This window comes from Suricata suricatta, chromosome 16, assembly GCF_006229205.1.
Source record: "Suricata suricatta isolate VVHF042 chromosome 16, meerkat_22Aug2017_6uvM2_HiC, whole genome shotgun sequence".
NCBI lineage: Eukaryota > Metazoa > Chordata > Mammalia > Carnivora > Herpestidae > Suricata > Suricata suricatta.
In genome coordinates this window covers 57,306,311-57,324,194 of record NC_043715.1, presented here as the reverse complement: position 1 = coordinate 57,324,194, position 17,884 = coordinate 57,306,311, and the positions used below count along the sequence as shown (strand labels likewise).

The window sequence follows — 17,884 nt, the reverse complement described above, 5'->3', positions numbered from 1 at the left end:
GCAGGGAGGTGCCGACCCTCGGGGAGGAGGCGGTGAGGATGCCGGGGGCGGGCGCGCGCGCCGGCGGGCCCGCTGGGCTGGAGCGGGCGTGCGAGGGGGCCCGTGACCGTTGGAGACCGTGTCACCGCGTGCGTGCGCCTGTGTGTGCTTGTGCGAGCGTCTGTGACCATGACAGTGACGGTGAGTGTGTAGGTGTGTGTTGTGTGGTCTTGTGAGACGGCGTGAGGTTGTGTGACCTTCTGTTGGTGTGGCAGTGCGACCCAGTGTGAGGGGACGGGTGCCAGGCGAGCTGCCAGCCCGAGGACCGTGTGGCCCCTGCGGCGGCTGGGTGGCCGGCTGGGTGTTCGGGGAGACGGGGCGGTCCGGGCGAGCCTGAGCGGGACTGGGATGGAAGGGAACCTGGAGAGAGAAAGGGGGAAGGCGAGGGGTGCCCCAGCGTCAGGCCTGAGGGCAGGTGCGGAGTACGGGGGTGGCCCTCTCCGGTACAGAAGGCGGGGTTTTCCCTTCCTCTCCGGGGCTCTGCAGTTGGCGAGGAATTGAAGAGGAAAAAGGAAGAGGAGACCTACTGTGTGCTGTTTGTCACTACGTACAACGCCTCCTGTGGATCATCTCGTGATCCTCCCAGCAACTGATAGGGAATACGTGCCGATTCACTGATGAGGAGACTGGGATTTGGTGGTTACCGAAGTCCTGGAGGTGGCAGAGCTTGTGAGCGGTGGGCCGAGCATCTGCGGGCAGGGTTCTGATCCCCAGACCTGGTGGCTCTTACCACCGTGTTATGCTGCGTCTGAGATAATTGCTTTACTCTCCAAGAACGAGAGGTTTGGTAGAAAATAACTCGGGACTAGGAGCTTCAGTGACTGCAGATTCATAGCCCTCTCTCCCATCTCTTTTTGAGGAAATTGCTCAGAAAAGTTCAGATTGGTTTCGAGGTAGCCATAAGCCAGGGCTACAAGCCGAGTGTTCTCTTTGGTCCAGTGTCTTCCAGACCACATGACCCCTCTGATGCCTACTCTGTATAAAGATGCCTTCCCCAAGGTATTGTTTGTGGCTTTATCTCATTTTGTAGTAAGGGTGGTAACGTATTCCCTTTTACTACCATTATCTGATGGAAAGACTAAAAAGTCAGACCTGGGTTCCAGTTGGGCTCAGTTACTTATTACTGTGAAGCCTTGATAATTTCCCTGATGAACAGATGTCCTGTGTGAAGAGAGAAATAGTCCTTACTTGAGAGTTCTATTGATGGTTTCTTTCTCCCTCGCCAGCTCTATTTGTCATGACATTGCCCTTCCAGTGAGGAGCCTGAAGGAGGAGGACAGAGAGCTGCCATAAATTCTTAAACTCTTAACGCCATGTCCAAGGTAAGGAAGGATCTCTTCTTCCTGAGGTGCTTTGTTTTTCAGGTTTTATAGGACTATCTTGCTTTTCTTCTGAAGTTCCCCAGCTAACAAAGTCCCCTTCATTCAGTGACTGGGTCCTCATGTTCTCCAGCCCCATAGAAGGAGGTCTCCAAAAGCCCAGTGGTCTTCCTCGGTCCTCAGCTGGTATTTTCATCTCTTTCAAGAAATAGCTCAGCTCCTCTGATGGGTTAGGGGTTCTCAGAAGGCAAAAACACGCTCCTTGCAGGGATATGAAAGCCTTCATCTTAGGGATTTGATTCTTGAGGTCAAGGTGTGTTCTGATGTGACCACTAGCTTAAAGCCTTTTCACAGGCCCAGGTTTGAGAGAAAGGCAAGACGAAGGCTTTTGGCCAGTCTTAGTTACAGTACATGACAAGATCTCTTGCTCAAGGTCATTTTGAAGGGGGGGATGTGCTGGGTTTGGAGTGTTAAAGTGTGGGTCAGTGAGGGCAGGGATTTCCCCAGGCACTCAGTGGGCTCTGAAGAGTAGGATTCCATGGGAGTAATAAAGTCCTGTTTGAGTTAGTAGTGGGCTACAGCTAGGATATTCTAGGTCGTGCAGTTAAAACTAGTGAAATTAGTAGGAAAAACAGCAGGATGCTTTCTGAAAAAATGAGACTAGGTGAGAGTACTGGAATCTATATTTTAAAATGGTTGCATAATGAAAACAGTAAATACTGTGGAATGGGAGCCGGAAGAAACAAATGAAAAGATCAACATATAATGTCCAGAAACAAATGCAAGTACAAGTAAGAATGGAAAATATGTACTCATTCACTGAAAATAGTTTTTTTTTTAATTTTTTTATGTCTATTATTGAGACAGAGGGAAACAGAGCCTGAGTGGGGGAGGGGCCGAGAGAGAGGGAGACACAGAATGGGAAGCAGACTCAAGGCTCTGAGCTGTCAGCACAGAGCCCGACGCAAGGCCCGAGCCCACGAACCATGAGATCATGACCTGAGCCGAAGTTAGACGCCTAACAAACTGAGCCACCCAGGCGCCCCTATAGTTATTAAAGACTTAAAAGTATACTAAATGCTGGCAGTACTGTGGCAAATAAAAATAGATACTGTTTTCATACTATAATGTCTACTCATTTGTTTATTATGATAATGTTGTTATTTTATTTTTTTAAGTGTTTAATTTTTGACAGCATGAGCTGGGGAGGGGTAGAGAGAGGGGACAGAGGATCCAGTGTGGGCTCTGTGCTGACAGCAGACAGCCTGACGTAGGGCTCAAACTCCCAAACTGTGAGATCACGACCTGACCTGAAGTTGGACACTGAACCGACTGAGCCACCCAGCACCCCTGTGATATTATTTTAAAGTTTGTTTACTTTGAGAGAGAGAGACGGAGGGAGAGATGTAATCCCAAGCGGGCTCGTGCAGAACCTGACCCAGTGCTCACACTCACAGCCTTGGGATCATGACCTGAGCCAAAAGGAAGCATCCGATGCTTAACCAGCTGAGCCACCTAGGAGCCCCGTAAGTGATATTATTTTAAATCAACGGAGACAGAATGGATTATTCATTTAGAAAAAGACTCCTAACTCACACTTGGAGGTTAAGTACATTGTGTAGGTTAAATGTAAAAAATAAAACTATATGAAATGCTGGATAAAAATAGAGAGCATGGCTGTAATCAAGAAGATGAGCCAGAAACCCGACTACAGCAGCCCTGTCCGGTAGGACTCCCTGTGATGCCTGATAATGGAAGTGCTCTACATCCCGCTGTCCAGGACAGTAGCCACTAGCGACTTGGATACACTAGTGTGGCCGAGGAACTGAATTTTTAATGTTAATTGATTTAAATCGAAATAGCTAGTGTATTGCGCAGCACAGATCTAGGATCATAAAATAACAAAGCCAGAATGAAAATTGTGTGTGATCCTGTCCAAGTCACTTATTTTACAGATGAGGAAAAACAGGCAAATGAGGAAAATGACATATCTATGTCAGTAGTTAGTGATTGTATCAGATGTAAGAAGTTGTAGTATATGTTGACTGTCAGTGTAAACAGATGACGGTGAGTGATGATTTGAAGATGGTGGTAGAAAATAGTGAAGGACACTGAACGGTGAAGGAACACATCATTTCATTCCTTTGTCTGGCATCTTCATTGGCTTCTCATTTTACTTGGAATGAAATCCAGTGTCCTCTCCACAGTTTCTAAGGCAGCTGCATGGTCCAGTTCCTGGCTACCCCAGACCTCATTTTTATATGCCTTTTCTGTGCTCCAGTCACACTGGTCAACTAGCTGTTGCTCAAGCTTACCCAGCTCCTTCCTGTCTCTGAACCTTTGCATCTGCTCCTCCCTCTCCTGTAATCCTCTTCACTTAGATGTTGGCATGGCTTGCTCTCTCTTTTATTTTTTTATTATTATTTTTTATGTTTTATTTATTTTTGAGAGAGAGAGAGAGAGAGAGAGAGAGAGAGACAGCGTGAGCAGGGGAGGATCAGAGAGGGAGGCTCTGAGCAAGCTGTCAGCACAGAGCCGACGCGGGGCTCGAACCCACGAACTGCAAGATCGTGACCTGAGCCGAAGGCAGACACTCAGCCACCTGAGCCACCCAGGTGCCCCGCTCTCTCACTTGGAGATTGTTGTTTAAAACAGTACTGCTTGCTTCAGATTTACCTCGATCGTCTTACCTAAAACACCTTGTCACTGAGAATCACCTTTGCTCGTTTCTTGGCATAGTGTGAGCTGAGTCTAATGTCTTTCTCCTACAGTAGAATAGTAACTCCACAAGAGGAGGGGCGATACGTTGCTCACCGCTGTGCCCCCAGCACTGGGAGGACTACAGGGAGTAGGCACTCAGTAAGAGATTTGTCACTTTAATGTGTAACTGAACAAGATTATGAATTCCTCACCGGTGAGCGAGGCCGGAGAGGTTAAGAGCCAGCTACTTCTTTTCTCCTACCACTGAATTGGTAATGGAAAAAGCAAAAAGCGGAGGATATGATGTGTAGACCAGACAGCCCATCAGCCCATAGGCTGTTTCTGGGACCCCACAAATCAGTCTGTGAATCAGTCTCTGGTGGGGGGATCCAGGAAACCACATTTTATTAAGTCCAATGATGATTTTTTTAATGTTTTTTTAATGTGTTTTAATATTTATTTTGAGAGAGAGAGCGAATAAGAGGGAGGGGCAGAGAGAGAGGGAGACACAGAATCTGAAGCAGGTTCCAGGATCTGAGCTGTCAGCTCAGAGCCAACACAGGGCTCGAACTCCTGAACCATAAGATCATGACCCGAGCCAAAGTTGGATGCTTAACTGACTGAGCCACCAGGTGCCCCACGTCCAAGGATGATTTTAATGCACAGTTTTTGAAAGCCTCTCCTAAAGATTATATTAAAGTGTGCCTCTTGTAAACAGCATATTGTTGGTTGCAGCTTTTGTGTTCCACAGTCCCCGTGCCTGCCACCATTCTCTGTACTCACAGCCAGGCACTTGAGTGGCCCTGTGTGCTTCCCATGATTTCTTGTGCCTCCCACAATCCCTTATCTCCCTCAAAACATTGATTTTTTTTGAGAAATCCAGTCAGAATATTTGTCCTTTAATTAGTGTTTAGTACATTTTCATTTAATGTAATTACTGATGTATTTGTGTTTAAGTCTATCATATTGTAGTTTGTTTTCTACTTATTTCATCTGTTCTTTGTTCCTTTATTTCTACTTGTTTACCTTCTTCTGGATAAATCAAGTACCTTTTTCTTATTATCTTGTAAATTGTACATTATTATTCGTCCAGTGGCCACTCTAGGATATCTACCTGTATCGTTATGTAATTATCTCCTTTCTTCCTTCTCAATCTTCTTCTGTAGTTAGTACTCTTACTATTTTCTGAACAAGATAAGGCCCCATGGTAATTTAACTCCAATTTATTATTATTATTCGATATTATATTTATAGTTATTCCTTTGGGGCTCTTGATTTCTTCTTTATTTTTCTTTCCATTTTCCTCCACCTAAAGAACCGATAGTATTTCTTTGAGTGCAGGTCAACACTTCACTCCCACCCTGAATTATTTTTTCAGTAGTTCCTATTCTTGCTAGGTCAAAATAGTATGATTTAAATTTTTTTCTGAGGTTAAGTGAGTGTGGGGAATCCTATTCTCGGTGAAGAGAATATCTTCTAGGATTCATTAAAAAAATTTTTTTTAACATTTATTTTTGAGAGACAGAGACAGATCATGAGCAGGAGAGGGCCAGAGAGAGAGGGAACCATAGAATTGGAAGCAGGCTCCAGGTTCTGAGCTGCCAGCACAGAGCCCGATGCAGGGCTCAAACCCACAAACTGTGAGATCATGACCTGAGCCGAAGTCAGACGCTCAAATGACTGAGCCACCCAGGCGCCCCTAGGATTCATTTTAAGGAAATAATTAGAGATCTCTGTTGAATCTTTAATTCAATATGCAGTAATCTTATATGAGAACTCTACTGTAATGTTAAAATAGTGAGAATCCCGATTTTCACATCACTCTGAAAAATTCAGATTCATATAAATGAAAATAAACAAGGGGTTAGTAAATAAGATTCAACATATTTATACCATATAATGTTATCCAACAAAAGTGATTTTTTAAGTAAGTGAATGTGGATAGGTAATCATAGACATGTCTGCATAAGGACACATTTGAACAAATATACAAAACCGTAAATTTCTATGTTTCTAGGAGGTAGGGTGACCTGGTGGGTAATTGTGGGGATGGAGGACTTCCAATTCTTTTAACTTTTATCCAAAGGAAAAAAAATTCACTGAGGGTAGAAATACTGACATTATTTGGTAAGTTTCTTTGATACTCACAGATGGTCTGAAATTTCTGTTTTATCAAATCAAAATAAATATTAAAATATTTGCAAGATATTCAAGTCTCATTGGCTGGGAGGAAAACGTCAGTCAGGCAGTTGAAACCTAGACTGCTTTAGGATGTGCCGCTAATAAATGTCTTAAGAACTTTACCTAGCAAAAGTTGCCTCACCTCTGTTTACAGTGGAAATGTGTGTAGAACACTTTATTTTTTTGCACGAAATATCAGTTTGTATTGAAGTGTTTGAGTTTTGATAGAATTGATGGTTGACAGTATCCAGCCCAAGACCCAGCTCCTGCTCCCTTCCTTCTTTCCTTCCTTCCTTGAAGCCTTTCCTCACGTCCCATAGAAGTGTAATGTAATACAGAATAATAATAAGAAGAAGTGGTTAAGAAGAAGTGGTTTAGGGGCGCCTGGGGGGCTCAGTCGGCTAAGCCTCCGACTTCGGCTCAGGTCAGATCTCACGTTCGTGGGTTCGAGCCCCGTGTCAGGCTCTGTGCTGGAGCCTCCTTCCAGTTCTGTGTCTCCTTCTCTCTCTGCCCCTTCCCCTCCCATGTTCTGTCTCTCTCTGTATCAAAAATAAATAAAAACATTAAAAAAAAAAAAGAAGTGGTTTAGAGATGGAAGTATGTAAAATCAAGCCGATGCTTGTAACTGATGTTTCTTGGAGGCATATTTCTGCTTCCTTTATACCTTCCTTAACATATTTGTCCATCACTTGGGCACTAGCCCAATATTGACTCATTTTTTCATTAAAAATATTTGCATAAAATCACGGATACACTTAAATACATCTTCACTAGGACCATTACACTGCAGAGTCACATTAAGAGGAGTGATGTTCATACCTGATGACCACTAAGGCAGGGCACACATCACAACTTACCCTAGCTGGGATACTGGAGGCCACTGGAATGCTGGGGATTCCCCTTCAGTTGCTGGGTTGTGGGGAGATCTGGGTGGTCATGACAGGGCTCAGTGCAGTAGCTGTTTACCAACCAGTGTGACAGTATTTCAGTATTTAACAGATCACTTCAGCCGTTCAGATGTATACCATTGAGTGCTCGGTTAAAGAGTTGGTTTTGCTTGGTGACGTGTCAGACCCCCAAACTACATAGCAAATCACATGCAGGCCCCGGCAAGTCTGGAGTAGATTTACCCCATTAGGAAAAAAACCCCATTTTGAATTTTGAGGAAGCAGACTAGGTCTTGTTCCATGTCATAAAGATCCTTAATTCATCGTAGTATTACTTGAGAACTGTACTGGAACATTTAAAAAACTCTTGCTCGTTAGACGTGCACGTCTGGGCACGGTCCTCTAGTGAGAGCTGCAGGGGGTTTCCGTTACACTTCATTCTCGCTTTTGACATACTCTCCTTACAGAGAAGTCACCATCTTTGAACCTCGCTGGGGTTATCAAGAGCTGTTAGGTAATCTTTTACGACCCCAGTTCTGTTATGCCGTCCATCTCTTTAAGTTATATTTTGCAAAATCACTACAGAACTTACTTGATATATTTATTACCTATATGTTTAATTTTGAGAAATCAATATTATAAGCATCAAATATATTTATATATGTACTCTGCTGACATAGCTGGAACATTGGCCATTCCCTTGAAGAGTCTGGAAAATGTAGGTTTAGATCACATACAACTTACAGGGCTTAACTCATGTTCCTGTCTCTTCCTTAAAGTCTTTCTTCACTGCCCTAGTCTATCCTGATTTTCCATATTGAGAAATGCATTAGCATTTAGAGTATCATGTTATTTTCTTCTTGTTTATAGTGTTCTGTTATTGCCTATTTTTGTGCTATAAATCTTTTCACCATTAGTAGAGACCACAGACTATGTCAGAAATTGTATACTTTTCATGACAGAATATTAAAACTAAGCACAGAGAAGTCATCTTAACAATTGCTTAATATGTGTTTACAGAACCCAAGATATTGCCTGAAAATTTCACTACTTGCAATATTTCTCTCTAAGAGTACAATTTAGGGGCACCTGGGTGGCTTAGTCACTTGAGCGTCTGACTTTGGCCCAAGTCATGATCTCACAGATTGTGGGTTCAAGCGTCACGTCAGGCTCTGTGCTGACAGCTAGCTCAGAGCCTGGTGCCTGCTTCCGATTCTGTACGTCCCTCTCTCTCTGAGCCTCCCCTGCTCATGATCTGTCTCTGTCTCTCAAAAATAAATGTTAGGAAAAAACATTTTTTTTTTAGCGTACAATTTAACTCTTCAAACTATGCCAGTCTGACGTCAGGAACACTAGTTGACCATAAAAGAATATGTTTATGTCATTTCAGGACTTGGTGACATTTGGAGATGTGGCCATAGATTTCTCTAAAGAGGAGTGGGAATGGCTGAACCCTGCTCAGAGGAATTTGTACAAGAAGGTGATGTTGGAGAACTATAGGAACCTGGTATCACTGGGTAAGGAAGTCTCCCCAGAATTCAGAGTCTGCACATAGGGCTGCTTCCCAATGTTTAGGAGGCCTCTGATGTACTTCACTAAATTTCTCTTTCTTGTGCTTCCCCAAATAGGTTGAGTTTTGTAGAACTGGCAGCTTCATTGGATTTTTCCTACCACTACATTTTCCCATTCTTTAGAATACTTCACCTCTTCTATACTCCCTTCTAGAATGCCCTCATCAACTTTCTGATGACCAAGCAACTTGATCTGACTTACGGATCTGGCTAATTCCCGTTTTATTTCTTGTAAGCAGGAGTTTCAGTTTCTAAGCCAGATGTGATCTCACTACTGGAACACGGAAAAGAGCCCTGGATGGTGAAGGAGGGGACAAGAGGCACATACCCTGGTGAGTGAGAACTAGGAAGGCAGAGTCCATTGCAGGGGAAGCTCAGCTATTCTGACAGGTTCCGGCATATAATTGGTGTGTCCTGGGTAGCTTTTCTGAAAGGCTGAAGCCCTGGGAAGAAACACAGGGGGGCCATTAGCGTGAGCTCCCGAACCTACTCTTCTACCCAAACTTCTCATATGTCACTGTATTCTCTAAAAACGTTTTCCCGGTCTCTGGGCCCAAACTGTCAGTGTCTGCTTGTCCTTCCTTTTTACTTTTGGCACAAGTTGCTCCATCACATTTTTAAAAATCCAGACACAACAATGCCTATTTTTTTTTCCTTTCCAGTCGCTCATTCCTTTATATTGAAGAATTGATTCATTGAATGTTTATTTTGAGAAAACAATTCTACTTCTTTGGGTTATTCAGAGGTTTATTAACCATCAAGGAAAAGATAAATAATTCCCAGTTATATTTTCAAGTCTGGGTAACTGCATGGTGATCCCACTTAATAGAACTAAGCCAGAAGAATATGTTGATAGGGGAAAAGATGATAAGCTGACTTGAGACATTATAGTTATTTCTGGGAGATGGAGAAACTTCTGGGTGAAGAAATGCAACACGCCACTAGAGTGGGACAGAGGCTCAGAAGAAAAAGTCTGAGGTAGAGTCGCTAGTATGAAGGGATGACGTCACTCGTCTTACGGTTTGAGAGATAAACCCTAGTCTTGAGGCCTCTGTGAGGCAGTGGATCTTTAGAAACTTTCTCAATGTTCTCTTTCTGATAAATGGTCTCTTTACAGTTTCTGCCTTGGGTGAAATTTTATAATTTCGTTTTTTTATTAAGCAGTCATTATTGCCCAACATGGGGCTTGAGCTCATGACCCTGAGATGCTCTACTGACTGAGCCAGCCCTAAATTTTAGTTAGGTACCCCCAAATTTATATTTTTATTTTTAATTTATTTATTGGGGCACCTGGATGGCTTAGTTAAGCATCCAGCCGACCAGTGAGGGTCACAATCTTGTGGTTTGGTAAGTTTGAACTCCGTGTTGGGTTCTGGGCTGACAGCTCAGAGCCTGGAGCCTGCTTTGGATTCTGTGTATCCCTCTCTCTCTGCCCCTCGCCTGCTTACACTCGGTCTCTCTCAAAAATACAAAATAAACATTAAATAAGTAAGATTTTATTTATTTATTTTGAGAGAGAGAGAGGGAGAAAGAGAGAAAGAGAATACCAAGCAGGCTGAGATCATGACCTAAGCTGAAATCAAGAGTTGGATGCTTGGGGCGCCTGGGTGGCTCAGTCGGCTAAGCGTCCACCTTTGGCTCAGGTCATGATCTCACAGTTCGTGGGTTCGACCCCCGCATCGGGCTCTGTGCTGACAGCTAGCTCAGAGCCTGGAGCCTGCTTTGGATTCTGTGTCTCCCTCTCCCTCTGACCCTCCCCTGCTTGCGCTGTCTCTCTCTGTGTCTCAAAAATAAATAAAAGACATAAAAAAAAGAGTTGGATGCTTAACTGACTGAGCCACCAGGCACCCCTCTTCGTAACTTTATTAAAGAATCACATAGAGTAAATCACATCCATATACGTCATTCAATGTGATGAGTTCTGACTGTTGTATAAACCCATGAAACAATCACCATAATCAAGATATACAGTGTTTCCATCACCCCAAAAGATGGCCTGTGCCTCTTTGTGAACCATATTTTCTCCACTGCTGGCTCCAAATGCTATTTTGATTTCTGTCATGTTAGGTTATTTTCCTAAACCAATGGAACCACACAGTGTATATTGTTCCATCTGGCTTATTTTACTCAGAATTTTGAAAATCATCCATATTTTTGTGTAGGTCTCGCACACTGTTTTTCCAATCACCTATTCATGGACATTTGGGTTGTTTCCAGTTTTGGGCTATTATAAGTATCTCTGATGCTGTCATCTATAGGACTTTGTATACATTATGTTTTCATTTCTCTTGGGTCAGTCTCTAAAAGTGGAGTGAGTCATACAATAAGCGTATATTTACCTTTTTACGAACCTGTCAGTTTTCCAAAGTGTCTACCATTTTCTGTCCCAGCAGCAAGGTAGGAGATTTGCACCTGCTCCATATCCTCACCGTATCTTGGTATTGTCAGCTTTTATTGTTATTCATTCTAACGGTTGTGTTGTGGTATCACCATGCTTTTGGTATGCATTTCTCTGATGACTTAATGTTGAATGTCTTTCGTGTGCTAATTGATCATTCATGTATCTTTTGTGAAGTGTTCGAATCGCTTGCCCATGTTTTACTGGGTTGTTTTCATTTTACTGAGTGGTAGGAGTTCTTTACATACTCGTAATACAGGTCTTTCGCCATATATACATTGGGACATATGTATGCCAGTTGTGGCTTGCATTATTGTTTTTCTACTGCTGTCTTTTGAACATCCAAAGTTTTCAGTTTTTGTGAAGTCCAATTTATTAATTTGTTTGGTTGATTTTGTGTGTCATACCTTAGAAACTTTTCCTTCCCCTGAGTCACAAGAATGTTTTTCTCTGTTTTAGCTTTTACGTTTACATGAGTTAAATATTGTCTCGGTGGCGTGAAGAGTAGGTTTTGGTCGGCCCCAAACTTGGATATACAGTTGTTCTGGTATCTTATTTTTTTTTTTGAAGACTTTACTCGTTTTCACTGCCTTGTCAGCACCTTTGTACCAAAAGCAGTTATCATATCTACATGGATCTAGTTCTGAACTCTATCTATATATCATTTCATCAGTACTAGTATTAATTACTGTAGCTTTATAGTAACTTTTGATATCAGATAGTTCAACTTGTAAACTCACTTTAACTATTTAAATCCATTTGCATTCCCAAGTAAATTTTAGAATGAAGTTGAGAATTTCTCCCCAAAAAGCCTGCTAGGATTTTAATTGTGATTATGTAGAATCTATACATCAATTTGGGAGGAACTGATATCCTGATTAATGCCATTTGAGTTTTTTAGTTCACAAGTATGGTGTATTTATTCATTTATTAATTATTCATTTTTAAATTCTATTAGCAATGTTCTGTAATATCCAGGTAGTGGCTATATATATGTATTTTTTTCTGAGTCTTATGGTAGTTTTTAGTGCTATTCTAATTAAATTCTTAAAACTTCCATTTTCCAGTTGTTTTTTGCTAGTATGCAAAAATGTAAATTGATCTTTATATTTTCTGTCTTATGATCTTGCTAGATTTATTTAGTAGTTCTAGTAGTCTGAAGATTTTTTTGCATAGACCATCATGTTATCTGCAAATAGTTTATTTCTTCTTTTCTGATCTTATAGCTTCTTTGTCTTGATGCAATAGCAAGGACTTCCTCAGTAATGTTGAATAGAGTTGCTAAGAGTAGATATACTTGGATTATTCTCAGTCTTAAGGGGAAACCTACTTAGTCTTTCACCATTAAGTTCATGTTTCTTAGATGCCTTTATCAGTTTGAGGAAGTTTTATATTCCTGGTTTGTTAAGAATTTTTATAATATGGGGGTACCTGGGTGGGTCAGTCGGTTAAGCATCCGACTTTGGCTCAGGTCATGATCTAGTGGTTTGTGAGTTTGAGCCCCGCATCAGGCTCTGAGCGTTAGCCTGCTTCAGAGTCTGTGTCTCCACCTCTCTCGGCCCCTCGCATGTTCATGCTCTGTCTCTATCTCTCGATAATAAACAAATGTTAAAAAAATTTTTTTAAAAAGAATTCTTATAATATGTAGGTGTTAAATTTAGTCAAATACTTTCTACATCTGTTGAAATGATCATACAATTTTCCACCTTTAATCTATTACTGTGGTGAATTACATTGGTTTTCACATATTAAGCCAACTTTGCATTCCTGGGATAAGCTCTGAGTGGTAATGATTATCGTTTCATATTTTTCTGGATTTGATCTGCAGCAATTTTATTAAAGGTTTTTACATTTATGTTCATTACTATATTGGTTTTATAAACCATAATGGGAATTTTGGTTTTATTATATATATGGTGAGAAACCATTGGAAAATCTTGAGCAGAATAGGTGATGGGTAATGGAAAGAAGGTGGCAAATTAAGGCTTGTGGCGTGTTAACAAAACCAAGCAATTTGATACAAAATTACTTTTATGTGAAGGCATTTTAGCTTTAGGATCAATTAAAAATTTACACTTGGTTGAACTATATCACATAGAAAACTACTGTCAAGAAGATATTTTATTTTAGGCTACAAAAATTTAGCTATAGTTGCACGTACAACCTACGGCAACTAACAGTACCTGATATGTCTTTGGGCCAGGGGATCTTATGTAAGTTTCTTAGCCACATTAACATTGAAATTGGCTTTTTAAAGGTAATGCTTGAATGCAGGATAACAACCTAAGGCAAGAAAGAAAGGGTGTTTGGAGACTGTAATATTAATATAAATATAAAATGATCGTGAATTTAGATTAACTTCAGTTAATTTATAATCCTAATTCTCTTAAGTTCTCATTCTTTATAATCTCATACTTTTTTTAGACTGCATCTTACAGCTGTTAAATGTCTGAAGTTAAGTATTTTATTCACCAATTTTTGTTTCAGGAGTTCTCTTCTAATGAACAAATACAAAAGACATTTTTTTTTTCTCGGTATCCTTTAGATTGGGAGTATGCACTTAAAAACAATAAATTTTCATCAAAGCAAGTTATTTATGAAGAATCATCCAAAGTACTGACAATGGGAAGAAGCCATCTTAGTTATAACCTTGAATGCCCCAGTTTGAGAGGAGACTGTGGATGTGAGGACTGGTGTAAGAACCAGGGACATTCTAGGCAATCGGTCACCACTCATAAAGAAATCCTCACTGAAGATCAAAGTAATGAATATACTAAATCTTGGCAAACCTTCCATCAGGATGCAGTATTTGATATAAAACAGAATTTTCCCACCAAAGAAAGAGTACATAAGCATGAGCCACAAAAGAGAAGCTATCGAAAAAAATCTGTTGAAATGAAACATAAGAAAGTCTATGTACAAAAGAAACTTTTGAAATGTAATGAATGTGAGAAAGTTTTCAACCAGAGCTCATCTCTCACTCTTCATCAGAGAATTCATACTGGAGAGAAGCCCTATGCATGTGTTGAATGTGGGAAAACCTTCAGCCAGAGTGCAAACCTAGCTCAACATAAGAGAATTCATACTGGAGAGAGACCTTATGAATGTAAGGAATGTAGGAAAGCCTTCAGCCAGAATGCACACCTGGCTCAACATCAGAGAGTTCATACTGGAGAGAGACCTTATCAGTGTAAAGAATGTAAAAAAGCCTTCAGCCAGATTGCACACCTGGCTCAGCATCAGAGAGTTCATACTGGAGAGAGACCTTTTGAATGTATTGAATGTGGAAAGGCCTTCAGTAATGGTTCATTTCTTGCTCAGCATCAGAGAATTCATACAGGAGAGAAACCTTATGTATGTAATGTTTGTGGGAAAGCCTTTAGCCATCGTGGATACCTAATAGTACATCAGAGAATTCATACTGGAGAGAGACCTTATGAATGTAAGGAATGTAGGAAAGCTTTCAGCCAATATGCACACCTTGCTCAACATCAGAGAGTTCATACTGGAGAAAAACCTTATGAATGTAAGGTGTGCAGGAAAGCCTTCAGCCAGATTGCATACCTTGATCAACATCAGAGGGTTCATACTGGAGAGAAACCCTATGAGTGTATTGAATGTGGGAAGGCCTTTAGCAATAGTTCGTCACTTGCACAACATCAGAGAAGTCATACTGGAGAAAAACCATATATGTGCAAGGAATGTAGGAAAACTTTTAGCCAGAATGCAGGCCTTGCTCAACATAAGCGAATTCATACTGGAGAGAAACCTTATGAATGTAACATTTGTGGAAAAGCCTTTAGCTATAGTGGATCTCTTACTCTACATCAAAGAATTCATACAGGAGAGAGACCCTATGAATGTAAAGATTGTAGAAAATCTTTCAGGCAGCGTGCCCATCTTGCCCAGCATGAGAGAATTCATACCATGGAGTCATTCTTGACTCCTTCCTCTCCCTCACCCTCTATGTCCAGTCAGTTGCCAAGACCTGTAGGTTTTATCTCCTAACTATGCCTTGAATCAGACTCCTTTAATCCATTTCCATTCCATTATCTTTGTCCAATACATGGGAATCTATTTCATGTGGACTATGGAAATAACTTTCTGATTGGTCTTCCTGTATTTACCATTTCCTTTGTCAGTTGCCTACATTGCAATCAAACTTGTATTTTAAAAGTTTGATGATATCACTTCTTCATTGGTATCCCATAGTTCTTAGGTTAAAGCACACATCCCTCAAAATAGCTTAAAAGACCCCCTGTCCCAGATACCTTGTTCCATTATACTTTCCAAAGTACTATTTCATGTAAAATCCATCTGATTCTTTGGATAACTAAGAACTCCTATTCCAGCATCAAACGGATCTGGGTTCTAATCCTTGTTCTTCCATTTTCTAGCCCTCTAGTTTTGGAGAAACATTTTGTTCTTTGTAAGGTTCAGTCTTATTTATATTATGGGAATAATAATGGTACTACCTCAGAAGTTGATGGGAGGATTAAATGAGAGAATGCATGTAACTTGCTCAGAGTGCCTAGCATAACGTAACCACTTAATAAACATTACTGTAAAATGAAGAGAGACTGTGGTATACAAAGAAGACCTAATCGTCTTAGCGAGGATCATCTAAAAAAAGCAGCAGCAGCTCAACCCTTAAGAGATTATAAATATTTTTATTAGGAATAGTAGTCATTGTGGTTGATTACAGTAGCACTGGTGTTAAAGACCATGATGATATAGAGTAAGCTCTGACTTTGTTAAGAAAAACTTCATTAGATATTCAGCAGTTCTAAGAAGCCAGATTTTAAAAATAACTAATAATAAGTAGGCTTTACTAGGATATATTCAACATTTACGTTTAGACAAAAGCAAAATAGATAATTTTTAAAAGACAAAAAGATTCATAACTGAAGAATAGAAAATAAAATGGAAGTTTGATTCCTCTCCTAATTCCAGGTGGTTGAATTATATTAAATCTATGTCGTTTAAAACTGAAAAGGTTAAGCTAGCTCTCTAAATTTTAATTCCAAAACTAGAAGGGAAAAGGAAACTATAGATCAGTACTCATAAACTGGCTGCCCACAAACATACTTGATTTGGTAGTCATCAAGTTTAAAATGGATATCCCCAAAATTAAAAATACCTTTATGTGGGCATGTTTCCCAGTTCTCCACAGTTCAAACCACTCCTTCCTTTCCATCTGACTTATTTTACACTTTATATTACTTCCTGACTCCTGGAGGCTTTGAGTATGCAATCAATTCAAAACCAAGTCACATAGGAATACAGGTACACAGCAAATGGATGCAAAGGAAGACTTGAACAGACACATTATCCTTCTGCAGGGGAAAAACTATTCTAGAGATGGTAGAGGCCCAAAGTTAATTTACAGATTCACTGTATCTAACAAAATCCCAAGAAGAATGTTTTAAGGCTTGAAACACTCTGTGAATGTGAACATACACACATATACATTCATATAGGTAAACATAGATATATAAATAAAAGTAATGTGTCACTGGCTTAATAGTAACATTGATTCTGCTCTCATACTACCAATTCCCTCATCCTTTTATCCAAATGAGAAAGTTATTAGAGAATATTGTAATTGTAATCATAGAGTGAAAACAATCTTCCTAAACAACACGCGAGATCCGGAAGGCACACATATACATAGATTCCAGATTTTACTGCATAAGAACTTTATTAAACTTTTATATAGTCAAAGATAGTACAAACACAAAGTTTTTAATATCAGTATTGAAGATATTATAACATGAAATTCATATCCTTAAAAGTGCTTCTACAGATCACTTAGAAAATGACATTACTCCCATGAGCAAAGGATATAACAAAGCAACAGGTGACTGGTAAGTGACAGAATCTCACTAGAATAAGACAAGTTAAACCAACAAACTATCCATTTGTCAATATCAGACATTTTTAAAAATCTGCATTGCAAAAGCACAGAAAAGGAGATACTTCTGTGTACTGATGTGAGGAAGTATGAATCTGTACAAATTTTCTGAAAAGTAATGACAATTGGAATTTTCATTGAGACCATCAACAATTTCTTTACAAAATTACCTTATTTCCTTACCCCATTAAGCAGATAAAACAATGTAAAAGATACCAAACGAAAAACAAAAGAGGGTCATTAGTGGATGAGAGAGTTGAACAAATAATAGACAAGGGAAAAAAGTGTTCCTTCCTGAAATGCAGCAGAGGCTGCTGCTATCTGCACTGTTCGAATGATAGAGAGGTCGGGAATACAGCCTCTCTACCCCAACGCTGTCTGTACCGAGCATCCCTAGAGAAGTAGGAGGCTGGGGGTGATAAACAATGACAAGACTGTTCGCTGCTTTCTATGTGGCAGTCAACAGGTTCCTCACTTCACCCTCTTCTGTAAGTAAATTGAATAGGATTGTTTACACCATCCACAAAAGTGAGTTTCACTCAAAATCTTAAAAGTAAAATTAGTAAGCATTATAAGAAAATATACTAAGGAAAAAAATATACTAGGATCTATTTATAAACTGGTATTGAACATATCTTTCTAAAAACTGCTTTTAAACAAAAAATAAAGCAACAGAAAGGAAGAAATTATTTGTACTAACATACAAAGGGAAAGATGTAAGGACATCTATAAATAAGTAAAGGACAACTAAGCAAGTAGAAAAATGGAAAAGTATCAGAATAGGAAACTCATAGAAGAAATCGGGATGGCTGATATGAGTCCCTGCTTAACCTCACTAGTATTGAGATACAAATTTAAATAATGTCATATCAAAA

At 40.1% G+C, this 17,884-nt stretch overlaps 2 protein-coding genes across 9 annotated transcripts in view; one reads left to right on the top strand and one right to left on the bottom strand.

The window, feature by feature from the left end:
* On the top strand, positions 1 to 16,619 carry ZNF583 (zinc finger protein 583). 8 transcript variants are annotated; one of them, XM_029924619.1, is made up of 6 exons: positions 1 to 32; positions 526 to 1,038; positions 1,266 to 1,361; positions 8,517 to 8,643; positions 8,934 to 9,029; positions 13,641 to 16,619. In XM_029924619.1, the coding sequence occupies exons 3-6, from the start codon at positions 1,353 to 1,355 to the stop codon at positions 15,101 to 15,103; spliced, it is 1,695 nt and encodes a 564-aa protein (XP_029780479.1). In that variant the 5' UTR covers positions 1 to 32; positions 526 to 1,038; positions 1,266 to 1,352; the 3' UTR covers positions 15,104 to 16,619. The 8 variants fall into 8 exon arrangements, with proteins under 8 accessions (XP_029780479.1, XP_029780483.1, XP_029780484.1 ...); XM_029924620.1 differs by lacking the exon at positions 1 to 32 and having other exon boundaries at positions 192 to 708; positions 899 to 1,038; XM_029924623.1 differs by lacking the exon at positions 526 to 1,038.
* The window catches only part of ZNF667 (zinc finger protein 667), a 46,411-nt gene continuing 37,464 nt past the window's right edge, over positions 8,938 to 17,884 (bottom strand). The window contains exon 5 of the mRNA XM_029924618.1: positions 8,938 to 9,140. Within this exon, the coding sequence (XP_029780478.1) occupies positions 9,076 to 9,140 (65 nt within the window). The 3' untranslated portion in view covers positions 8,938 to 9,075. The remainder of the gene's footprint in view (positions 9,141 to 17,884) is intronic.

Bases quoted from the DNA above. Each gene is read 5' to 3' on its own strand.
- ZNF583 (XM_029924623.1), top strand. The intron at 8,644-8,933 runs GTAAGGAAGTCT...ATTTCTTGTAAG, and splicing joins TAGGAACCTGGTATCACTGG to CAGGAGTTTCAGTTTCTAAG. The intron at 9,030-13,640 runs GTGAGTGAGAAC...GGTATCCTTTAG, and splicing joins GACAAGAGGCACATACCCTG to ATTGGGAGTATGCACTTAAA.